This window comes from Tursiops truncatus, chromosome 1, assembly GCF_011762595.2.
Source record: "Tursiops truncatus isolate mTurTru1 chromosome 1, mTurTru1.mat.Y, whole genome shotgun sequence".
Classification (NCBI taxonomy): domain Eukaryota; kingdom Metazoa; phylum Chordata; class Mammalia; order Artiodactyla; family Delphinidae; genus Tursiops; species Tursiops truncatus.
The window spans coordinates 129,863,607-129,876,588 of NC_047034.1; the positions used below are offsets into that span (position 1 = coordinate 129,863,607).

At 37.4% G+C, this 12,982-nt stretch overlaps 1 protein-coding gene across 10 annotated transcripts in view; it reads right to left on the reverse strand.

The window, feature by feature from the left end:
• ALG6 (ALG6 alpha-1,3-glucosyltransferase) overlaps positions 1–12,982 on the reverse strand; it is a 72,593-nt gene that overhangs the window by 38,680 nt on the left and 20,931 nt on the right. For 9 of the 10 annotated variants that reach the window (XM_073788879.1, XM_073788880.1, XM_073788902.1 and 6 more), the window contains 5 exons: positions 12,873–12,957; positions 7,439–7,528; positions 6,217–6,305; positions 4,361–4,443; positions 3,221–3,285 (listed from right to left, as the gene is read on the reverse strand). In XM_073788879.1, the coding sequence (XP_073644980.1) occupies positions 3,221–3,285; positions 4,361–4,443; positions 6,217–6,305; positions 7,439–7,528; positions 12,873–12,957 (412 nt within the window). The remainder of the gene's footprint in view (positions 1–3,220; positions 3,286–4,360; positions 4,444–6,216; positions 6,306–7,438; positions 7,529–12,872; positions 12,958–12,982) is intronic. The other variant, XM_073788909.1, reaches the window with a different exon arrangement.

Sequence of the window (12,982 nt, forward strand, 5' to 3'; positions counted from 1 at the left end):
CTCTCCTTCCTGAGACCCCCTTAAAATGATAGGGAATTTTTTTAAGTATAAATTCACAGCCATAAAGGGAACAGGAAGACGCATTACAAGAGATGAAGATTTCAACACATTTCTAGAAGATGGAAAGAGGACAGAGAAGTGGCAACAAATAAACTAGAAGAAGCCACAGCTCAGTGAATACACAGAGGAAGCTCAGGCTAGCAAGGAGCCAATCCACCCTACAAGCCCCAGAGAACTGTGGAAACAAGCAGGTTGGAGTGCTTGAGTATGTTGAAGAGAAAACAAGAGGATGCACTGAAAACTCCTAGATGGAGATGTCAAATCCCACCTCACTCCTTTGCAAAGATTATCTGGCAGCCAAAACATTTAGGTTTAAAAGGAGGAATACAAAAGAAGGAACAAAAGAAGGAATATTTCTCCAAAGAAATGGAATAAACTATCTGAGCAACTAGTGTAGAAGTCAACACTATAGTGCAAATTCCTCCACATTGTGACATTTAAGGATCCCAGAGTACTGGCCAGAATCCTGCCATGTACCCTATAGTGGACCAAATGTATAGAAAGCTCACATGCAGCTTTCTCTTCTGCCTTATTCTTAGAATAAATACACCAGGATCAAATAGACATATAAGGAACACCTATGACAGCAAAAGGACCAAAGTGAAGAGGAGAAAAGACTGACCCCTAGAAGAATGGAAATAATTCAGGGAACAGTGCGGGAAAAAAAGAGTAAACTGAAATTTAAGATATTAAATGCTTAACAGAACAAATGAAATTTAATAGAAGTGTTACTCATAAAGCAAGACAATCTTCAAAACTATAAAACAAAATGACAAAGAGATGCTCAAGATGGAGCTGAAAGATCTAATATCTGTCTAATAAGCTCAAGAAAGAAGGGAGAGAATTATCAAAAAAAATAATTTATGAGAATTTCCCAGAACTGAAGAACATGAGTCTTCAAAATGAATGACCCATAGTTTCCAAAACAACTGTCAAAAATACCTTTGCCCAAACAAATCGTTATAAAACTTCAGAGCCCGAAAAGTAACAAATAGGAACAACAAAAGCAGCAGCAGCAGTAACAGTTAGTAATAGCGATAAATACTTATGTAGTGCTTAGTACCTCCCAAGTATTCCTTTAAATGCTTTACAAATATGAATTCATTTAATTCTCAAAAAGCTTAAAAAGTAAGGGTTAATATCATCTCCATTTTACAAATGAGGAAAGTAAAGTAAACAGTGGTTAAAAAAAGGTGTCCCTACAAAATGACATAATCCCCAAAGCTTCCAGAGTTTGATTCAAATCACAGAGAAGATACCACTACGAATTTACCAGAATGGTTAAAAGGAAAATAACTGACAACTGGTGAAGGTGAACACCTGGGACTCCTACACCATTGCTAACAGGAGTATTAACTGGTAGATCATGCTTAAAAACCATATGGGAATATCTAAAATTAAGCAAGTGCACACCCTATAATTCAGCAATTCCACTCATAAGAAATATATTTACATGTGTACAAAGAGATATTTACAAGAAAGGTCAAAGCAACATAGTCATCATAGCCAAAACCTGGAAACACTCCAATGTCTATCTAATAAAATCATGTGTATTCATGCAATAGAATATTATAAAGCAATGAAAGAGAACGAACTACAGCTACATATAACTACACGAATAACTCACAAACAGAATGTTGAACCAAAACAACCAAGCACAAAGGAATACCTACTGTGTTGTCTTTTTTTTTTTTTTTTTTTTTTGCGGTACGCAGGCCTCTCACTGTTGTGGACTCTCCCGTTGCGGAGCACAGGCTCTGGACGCGCAGGCTCAGCGGCCATGGCTCACGGGCCCAGCCGCTCCGCGGCATGTGGGATCTTCCCGGACCGGGGCACGAACCCGTGTCCCCTGCATCGGCAGGCGGACTCTCAACCACTGCGCCACCAGGGAAGCCCTGTGTTGTCTTTTTCATAGAAAGGTCAAAAAAGGGGGAGAACCAAACTATAGTACTAGCAGTCAGTTACGTGGCTATCTTTGAGAAAGGAGGAGGGAGAACTACTTGGGATGCGTACAGGTGTGGTTTTGGATACTGGCAATGTTCTATTTCTCGACATAGGTAATAGCCAATTCATTTACATTTTGTGTACTTCTCTGTATGAGAATATTTCAAAGTAAACATAGTATTAAAAAAATCTTGTAGGGCTTCCCTGGTGGCGCAGTGGCTGGGAGTCCGCCTGCCGATGCAGGGGACACGGTTTCGTGCCCCGGTCCGGGAAGATCCCACATGCCGTGGAGCGGCTGGGCCCGTGAGCCATGGCCGCTGAGCCTGCGCATCCGGAGCCTGTGCTCCGCAACGGGAGAGGCCACAACAGTGAGAGGCCCGCGTACCGCAAAAAATAAAAAAAAAAACTTGTAAACAACTTTTTTCTTTTCTTTATTATCAGTGTTCTTGATATTATCAAACTATCTAAAAGCCATGATCCTATAATGCCAAAAAAAAGGTCTCAATTAGGAAAGAGGACTGAATAAAAAATATGATGGAAGTAACTACCTATTTGAATATTTTTGCAAGTCCTTTGACAGATACACATTTTAATTTTATAAGTAAAACAGATTGGCACCAAAAGGAAAAAATATTAATTAAGCAATCATGGTGTGGATTATTTATTTTCCTTTGGGACAGATAGTAATATTTAATACATTAGAAGACAAACTGGAGAGCCATGTACAGATTTTATCAACTTTCCTCTATAATTTGTTTATTTGAATGTTCCTTATTTTAGGTATCAAAAATTACGCACATAAAATCCACATAGATTTATTCAATTTTAGTTTCCTAAAGCTCCCAGCTACCACTATCTGTTAGAGAAACATTTTGTTTTAAAACTCAAAAACTGGAAGACTGTTTTTGTCAGCAGCAGAAAACATTTACAAAAGATAGAAAATGTTTCACCTTTTCAGAATTAGCTCCAGAACAGCTGATCAGTTACCAACATTCTGTTCCCAATCCAAACAGTTGTGAAAAAACATTGCTACTTTTAATTTGTACTTTACCCTTCAACTAAACCCTTGCTGAAGAGATTCTTTTACCATTTTAAAAATGGTTTATATAAGCAAGAACCCTAGTAAATAAGACATAACTAGATGACAACATTATACAAACTGAGCCTAGATTTCATGATATGCATCTGACTTCATTTCTAAATTAGTAAAGGATACTGAAAATGTCCATAGTCGATAAGAATAAGGCCTGGATACAGCAATATGCATAATGCATTAGCAATCTGTAAAGAAAATTATTGTGAAATAAGAAAGTAATCTGTTACTTGAATCAAACCGGGTAAAAGTGTAGTTTCATTTAACACAGTAGCAAATGTTCCCCTCTTACCTTCTATTTATCAAAATACTCCATTTTTATAAAGCAACTCTTTAAACACTAAAGTCTTCATGGAAGTGACATAGTATACTTCAGTAAAAAGGAAAAAAATCCCTAAAAGGTGTTTGTCTGAGAAAGCACTTTTAGATATATAAATCAGATAAATTAATCTAATGATTAATCTATATAAAATGACCAAAGAGAATAGTCATGGGACTTCCGTGGTGGCTCAGTGTTTAAGAATCAGCCTGCCAGTGCAGGGGACACGGCTTCGAGCCCTGGTGCAGGAAGATCCCACATGCTGCGGAGCAACTAAGCCCGTGCGCCACAACTCCCGAGCTTACACTCTAGAGCCCACAAGCCACAACTGCTGAGCCCATGAGCCACAACTATACTGAGCCTGCACACTTAGAGCCCAAGAGCCACAACTACTGAGCCTGCACACCTAGAGCCCGTGCTCTGCAACAAAGTGAAGCCACCACAATGAGAAGCCCGCACACTGCAACGAAGAGTAGCCCCCGCTCACCGCAACTAGAGAAAGCCTGCACGCAGCAACAAAGACCCAACGCAGCCAATAAATAATAAATAAATAAAATTCTAACACAAACCGTTTGATTTTTTTTAAAAAAAGAGCATATTTGTTAACTGTGAATATGAGAATATATCGCAACTTTTCAAAATGACTTTCAGTTGTCATTCTCACAAGCCAACTCAAAATTCAGATTTACCAGTTAAGCAATAAATTTAGCATGCTGTGCAATTCAGCAGTATATAACTTCTAAAATTCAGTGCATCTTATTACTATATTTGGACATTAAAATAATTACTCTAAGATAAGTTAATGTTTCTAAATGAAAATTGACAGAAGATATACTGTTCCCTATTATCTATTCCCAAAAGCATGACTTCCTTAAGCTCTACACTTAATAGTTAAGGCAATAAAACATTTCAGAGATGAAATGTCAGGTTACTTCAAAACATACCTTTTTCTTAGTTGAGATTTCTTTTAAACAACAGCAGTACAAAACCACTGCAGGTATGTAAATCAGCAAATCAGCAATTAACACTGAAAAAACAAGCAAATGATTTTATGCGTTGAGTCCATCAGGGTCTACTATAACCTATTAACAGCCTTCCTCCAACCCGGAGTGGGAATTCTATTAACACGAGGTTCCTACCCACGCTGGACAAGTCCTTTCCATGTTGAGCACTTTCCATTCCCTTCACCTGTGCCTAACTTCAACTGATACAGTACTAGAGTCTCTTAATTTTCTCTAACAAATTCACATATTAAATCAATTAGCTGTATCTAAAACCAGTTCTCTCTTTGCTCTGACTTGGACATAAAAATTAAGAATACTCAAAGCAAGGGAAGGAAACTTTTATTTTCCCCTCAATATCTGTATACTCCAAATTTTCTGATGTGAACAATACCTCAAATGTGGAGATGCATAGGAGAATCTTTTTTAATGTGAATATTTATAAAAATTCATAAATTTTTACTAATTAATGCCTACAAAGAGCTTGATAGGTCCAGGTGAGGAGGAAACTGAAAAAAAGTGGGGAAAAAAATAAAGCAATTCATAATTCTGAATGTTCAGTCCTTTTAGAACAAAGAAAAACTAATATATTAAGTTCTTCAACAGTACAACATAGCTATCCAAAAAGCCTATTTTTTTCTTGTACCACACATATATATTTGTGCACAATAAGATAAGTGATAGTAAACTGTCAGTGTTAGATGCATGCAATCCTATTTTCAGCTCCAGATGCCACATTTTAGATGACACTGACAAACTGTAACATATTTGAAGGAGCACAACCGGAGGCCTCAAAACCATAATCACATTCAAGAAACTGGTCGTCTAAGAAACAGCTAAAGTATTTACGAATGTTCAACCTCGAGAAGGGATGACTTCAAATGTCTGGAGGGTGTTAGATATATAAAGGATCGGACTTGTTCTATGTAGCCCAAGGAAACAGAACCTAAAATGACTAGTGAAGGTTCAATATAAGAAGGAAATTTCTAATGACTGGGGCTCTCTGAAAATAGAATAGGGTCTCTAAAGGCTGTAAGTTCCCTGCAGATACAGGTATTGGCTCAGAAGCTAAATATCATGTGGTGAGTATGTGGTTCAAAAAGGATTAAAGCATTGGGAAGAGGGAGTGGTGTGGGAGAGGGAAAGACAGGCAATACAGGTTATCTCTTGGGCCTGATATTCCATGACTTGATGAATAGTAAAGAGAAGAAACCCTGACTAGATTTAGACTAATTAAAGAAAAGACCCAGGCTAGCATTAAAGCCTAAGTCTTGTAAAGCTTTTAAAGAAATTTAAGCTTATTACTTTCAACTTTTAAACGGCACACAATAAATGCTCAATAAACATTTGTTGTAAGGATTAATTTAGCAACACTGCAAAGCAATACAATATATGACATACAGCTGTAATTCACTGTAAAAGTGAAAGGGATTTATTAAAGCAACAGCCTAAACAAATAAAACTTTAATTTAGAGCTAACCAACTTCAGGTGAGCTATTAATATTAGCCTCACTTTACTAGGCCTCAGTTTCCTCAGCTTAAAGTAAGGATAACAACAGTATTTACCTCATTTGCGTGTCCAAATTATTAAGAGAGATAATAGTAAATGTAAAGCACCCAGAATTATTAGTTTCTACCCTTTCGTTTTTTAGCTTACATATACATTTGCTCACATATTATACATATATATGCATATTTCTAGTTACACAACTATAAAAGTAAGGACAATAATAGAAACTGTCATCAGTTCAAAAAAAATTTTAATCAAATTTTACACTCAATGCCTATTGCTCTTTTACCTGTTGCACGCATGAAGAGCTTATGTGCCTGACTCTCATATCCACGTGATGTATGGAGAGCAATCCAGTCTGGATTTATAAACTTTGCCCTGCAAATCAAACATATGTACATGCACTTTATTCCCCATTACTTTTAGCAATAAGGACATCTGAGGACATATGAATCTATTTTGAGAAGTTGCCATTGCTCCTATAAAGCAATGGAGTTAAGGCTTAAGCTTTACTCTTTGTATTTAACCATGTGAAACTGACTAACGCTATCAGAATCTGCCATGCTTATCTTCCAACAAACCCATGTAGCGTGTTAACTAAAAGCCCTACCTTCATGATTCTTCCAGTGTGAAAACAATCTGATGTCACATTTCATTTATTAAACATATACTTTGTAAAGAGCAATACACTAATATTGACAAGAGGATCATAGTTTTATAATCTTTTCAGTTATCATAATAGGCTACAATAAATAGCTATTAATCATAAATCATTGCATAAAACTGAACATAATTATTAAAGATAAATTAAGTTTTCAATCATATTACATTCTCCAGAACACTGCAAAGTATATCTGATTATCCTGAAGTTTGGAAACTTATTTTTAATCCAGGATGCTAATTTTTACAAAATAGAACAAATAAAATGAGTTCAGAAGATAATGTGAAGAAGTTCCTCAAATTTCTGCTGATACACTTCAAGTCTGAATTGGAATACCAGGACAGAGTAGAACTGGTTCTCCACTAAATAGAAGCACCTAATCTTCCATAAACCATTCCAGTTCTGTAAAAGAAAAAGGAATTCCAATCCCGATCTTAAATCATAAGTGAAACACTACGGTACTTCTGGTTTCTTACTTGACAGGTTAGTCAGAATACCATTTAGACCTTTATTTCTCATTTACTTTGGGTCATTCCAGGAAAAAAGCTTTTCTATGCACAACTAACCATATTAGATGTATTTCTCAGTAATCCATGCGTAGTTGGTAACATCTCTACTTCAAAACAAAGCTAGATTTTTGCATCTCTTTCTAGACTTTCCTCCAAAAAAATTATGAAAATAGTCAAACTCTGATAAACTTTCCTATAATCCAATTATAAAGGTATGGTGCTCTACAAACCATAATACAATAATAGCTACAAACGATTTCTTCTCTATTCAACAAACTCTTCCTTACTACATCTGCTAAGGGCATAAATATTTAAAGTTATGTTAAGGAAGAAAAACTTACACATATGCACATAAAAGACTATGATAAGCTGTAAGAGGTGGATAGTCCAATCCCCAATACTGTAAGTTGTTATCACTGCCGTTAAAATACCTGAAGAAAAAGGAAAAAGAAAGCACCATTCCAACAATCAATATTCAAGAAATACTTATATTTAACATCTCACTTCATTTAACTTAATTAACATGAAAAAATGTTATACAAGGTTAAAAAAAATTCATCTAAACTTCTCCCCTCTCCTAAAAATTTTTGTGAACTCACAATTAAAAGTTGTTATTGAGTAGTGTGACTAAATAATTTATTGTCTAAACCAAGGTACTCTTAAGAAAGAAGCTGTAAATAATTAAGCCATAACAATAGAGGCAAACCAAGATTCTCACAGGCAAACCGGAACTTGTTATCACTCTACTATTAGTAAACTTAATGACCAACACTTATACAAAAGAAAATATGCAACAGAAAGAGAATTTGCTTCTGACAGTCTAAAAAATTAAAGAAACAATATGAAATAACAATTTAAATAAAAAATCAATGTCAAAGACGACGTAAAGATTTGGTTTACAAAGAAAGAAATATTGCATGAAACAGGTATGCTTTTCTGAATAACACTTTGAACACAATTCAACCAACATGTAATGAGAGCCTATTACATGCAAAATTCTGTGAATTAAGGAAGAAAGCTAGATCTAATGTTCATAACTTAACAGACTCCTCTAACTGCTCAGAATGGGAAGGAACGAAATTATATTCAAGAGTGTTATCATTAACTTCAAAATGTAATTTTTTCTAACATATCATGGGTATTTTTGCTTTTTACAAAAAAAAAACTTTAATTTAAAATAGTTCCAGGACTTCCCTGGTGGCACAGTGGTTAAGAATCCACCTGCCAATGCAGGGGACATGGGTTCGAGCCCTGGTCCAGGAAGATCCCACATGCCATGGAGCAACTAAGCCTGTGCACCACAACTACTGAGCCTGCGCTCTAGAGCCCACGAGCCACAACTATTGAGTCTGCGTGCCACAACTACTGAAGCCTGCGCGCCTAGAAACCGTGCTCCGCAACGAGAAGCCACTGCAATCAGAAGCGCACACACTGCAACGAAGAGAAGCCCTCGCCCATCACAACTAGAGAAAGCCCGTGCGCAGCAATGAAGACCCAACACAGCCAAAAAAAATTTTTATTAATAATAAATAAAATTTAAAAATAAATAAATAGCTCCAAACTTAAAAGTTTCAAGAACAGTTCAAAGAGCTTCTGTACATCAAATGTAAAAATTTATTTAACAAAAGACACCATAAGAAAAATTCAAAGACAAGAACAGGAAGAAGCTATTTATTTTATACATATACACACACCAAAAACTGATTAAAATATAGAATACTATTGTATACTGTTGAATACTGTGGCAGACAGACTTTAAGGTCATTCCCATGAACCCATCTCCTGGTGTTCCTGCCTTAAGTGTGTACAATCAATCCCCTCCCCTCAAGTGTGGGCAAGACCTGTGACTTGCTTGTAAACAACAAAATACAACAAACGTGATAGGATGGTCACGCCTGTGCTTATGTTTTATGTATATGTAAGATTCCATCTTGCTGGCTAAGCTACAGAGACTCCCTTTCACTGACTTGGAAGAATCAAGCTGTCATGTTTTAGTAAGTGGGCATACTGGAGAAGCCACATGGCAAGAAACTGCAAGTAGACCCTAGGAAATAAGGGTAGCTTCCAACAAGAAACCAAAGCCCTTAGTCTTGTAAATGCAAGGAAATTAATTCTGCCAATAACTTGAGGGAACTTGGAAACAGTTCCTTCCCCAGTTGAGCCTCTGATAAGACTGCAGCCTCAGATGACAACTAGACTGCAACCTCCTGAGACCCTCCCTGATCATAATATTGAACTAAGCTGTGCCCAGACTTCTAACCTAAAGAAACTACAATAATAAATGTGTGTTTAAGTAAGTACCATTTATGGTCACTTGTTAACACAGCATAGAAAATTAATGTAATTGTTTATTTTAAAATCATATAAATCATTACAAAAAAGATCAGCAATCCATCAGAAACATGGGGGAAATATATAAATATGCAAATTTGAGAAAAAATATGATGGTCAGTAAATATATTAAAAGATAACAACACAAGTACTCAAGGAAATGGAAATTTTAGAAGTCTAGTGTTAATTGTTATTATTAAATATTGGTAAGGATATATGGAAAGAGATATTCTTGTGTTGGTATCCATTAAAACTGGCTACTTTAGAGATTCCACTTCTAGGAATCTACCTAGGAAAAACACGTACACATGTACACAGGAGAAATGTACTTTATCATTCACCTACTAAAAGATATTTAGAGTGTTTCAGGCTTCTCATAATTATAAACAATGCTGAAATAAAGTCATTCCCACAATTCCTGACTTATAAACCTGTGATTTTTTTTAAAAAGCAACATGCTCGGGCTTCCCTGGTGGCGCAGTGGTTGAGAGTCCACCTGCCGATGCAGGGGACACGGGTTTGTGCCCCGGTCCGGGAGGATCCCACATGCCACGGAGCGGCTGGGCCTGTGAGCCATGGCCGCTGAGCCTGCGCGTCCGGAGCCTGTGCTCCGCAATGGCAGAGGCCACAACAGTGAGAGGCCCGCGTACTGCAAAAAAAATAAAAATAAAAAAAATAAGGTATTCCTATTATTCCTGCCTTGAATATGGTTGTACAAAGTCACAGTGCTGATAGCCCTGGCAGTCATCTATTGATCATGGGGTGAAAAGCCTCAGGCTGAAAAGCCAACATGCCAAGAAGAATGAATGAAAGAGAAGAAAAATGGAAAAGCCTGAGTCTTTGATTGCTATTATTTTTTAAATATTTATTTGGCTGTGCTGAGTCTTAGTTGCAGCACGCAGGATCTTCGTTGAGGCATGTAGGCTCTAGTTCCCTGACCAGGGATCGAACCCAGGCCCCCTGCATTGGGAGTGCGGAGTCTTGACCACTGGACCACCAGGGAAGTCCCTTAATTGCTATCATTGAGCCAGTTTACCAGGCCTGCAAAGACCTACTTATTAAGTTAATTATTTTATTGCTTAAACTACTATTACTTAGGCTTTCTACTACTTGATGCCAAAAGTACTCCTGACTTCACACATAAGGAATTGTCATTATAAAATTAAAGAAAAAAAGTTCAACTTTCCTCTATTACTTATAGCTATGTGTATTGACATGGAATAAATGTTTAAATTTAGAATTATAAAACTGACTTTTTTTTTTACAAATTTATTTATTTATTTATTTTTGGTGCATTGTGTCTTCGTTGCAGTGCACAGGCTTCTCACTGCGGTGGCTTCTCTTGTTGTGGAGCACAGTCTCTAGGCACGTGGGCTTCAGTAGTTGTGGCAGATGGGCTCAGTAGTTGTGGCTCTCAGGCTCTAGAGTGCAGGCTCAATAGTTGTGGTGCATGGGCTTAGCTGCTCCGCAGCATGTGGGATCTTCCCGGACCAGGGCTCGAACCTGTGTCCCCTGCGTTGGCAGGCAGATTCTTAACCACTGTGCCCCCAGTAAAGTCCCAAAACTGACATTTTAAAAGTTTACCTCATAGATCCTGATTTCACATTTTAGACAACTTTGTCACTTGAAAGTTTTGAGTACACTATGGCTAACTTTCTAGATGAAGACAGAAAGATTTCACTCTTCGAAAAAAAAATTTTTAATATTAATTTATTTGGCTGCGCGGCATTTTAAGTTGCCGCATGCGGTATCTTTAGTTGCGGCATGCAGGATTTTTAGTTGTGGCATGTGGGCTCTTAGTTGCATCATGTGGGATCTAGTTCCCTGACCAGGGATTGAACCGGGGCCCCCTGCATTGGGAGCACGGAGTCTTAACCAGTGGACCACCAGGGAAGTCCCCACTCTTGGAAAACTGAAGTTAAATGAGAAACCATTCCTCAGCCACATTGCTAGGTAACAATAATGGTAAACTAACCAAGTTTGACAAAATTAGCCAAAAAATTCAGAATATTAGAAATGTTATTTCCAATATAGATTTATATCCACTGTTGATAACAGTGAACCTGTCCCAAGGATATATTTTCTGTTTTATAAACTGTGTCATTGAGATATATCTTTTTCAATGATAGTCATTATCAATCATACAGCAATGAACTTCAAACTAGGGGGAAAAAAAGAAATCACACCATTTAAACATTAGAACTTGGCACTTTCACTGCCATGGCCTAGGTTCAGTACCGGATCAGGGAACTAAGACCCCACAAGCTGCGCAGTGAGGTCAAGTAAATAAATAAACAAACATGCACACACCTATTAAAAAAAAAGAATAGTATCAAATATTCAGCTGACCTCTATTTTAAATACTCCAAACTTGGACTAGGGTACAGCCAACCTATTAATAGAGAGTTTAATATGAAGTTCTTGTATGTAACTCTCTCAGAAAGGAGTTATATAAAAGCAGTGACCAGGGCTTCCCTGGTGGCGCAGTGGTTGAGAGTCCGCCTGCCGACGCAGGGGACGCGGGTTCGTGCCCCAGGGGTCCCGCATGCCGCGGAGTGGCTGGGCCCGTGAGCCATGGCCGCTGGGCCTGTGTGTCTGGAACCTGTGCTCCACGGCGGGAGAGGCCACGGCGGTGAGAGGCCCACGTGCCGCAAAAAAAAAAAAAGCAGTGACCAAAGCAATCAACAGAACAATATAAACAGTTTGTATAGCCAGGTTTAATCAATAATCTACCAGGCACCTAATAAGTAAAAAAATACTGTCATCAATTGTTATCAGAATGTGTTCAACAAAAATGACAGTGCATGGATTTCTGTGAGATATAACTACAGCTAACATTTATTGAGAACTCATTACACTTCAGGCACTGATCTAAAGTGCTTTAAATGAATCATTTTAGTCAATCCTCACAATAACCCAGTGAAATATGTATTCTATTATTTCCATTCTATGAGTGATAAAACTGTGGCAGAGATAGTTAAATAACTTGCAAAAGCTCACACTGCTAGTAAAGGGTACAAGCCTTGATCTGAAGTCTGGCAGTCTGACTCTAGCCCTACACTCTTCACCACTAAGCTACTGCTTTTTTTTCATCTCATACATTCCTTACAGGAGGAAGCTTTGCGAAACCTCCAGAAGAAATACTCTTAGTCCATAAACTTCCACCGTTTATGTCCTGAGGAGCTTCCATGGCATACAGTGTCCTATCCTCAAAGTTCTAGTTCAGCACCAGATTCCAGCTGGTAACTAAATATATGGGTAACTTTCAGGAGGATGAAATTTCAAAATGAACCGACAATACACAGGGTAATATATGTGACATCAGTATACAGGAAGATGAGGATTCTGAAGATGAAGAAATAGCATATTTTCCTTTTAAGTATCTTCAAATAATCTACATTAACTGACCGATAAACAATAAAATCAAGTTAAAATTATCCATACCATTGTTTGATCGGTAAATTAATAGTAATCTCCTGCCAGTGTCTCTGAGCTTCATAATCACCAAACATAGGGGGCTTTCCAGCACCTAAGATGAAAGGTAAAAAAAGCAA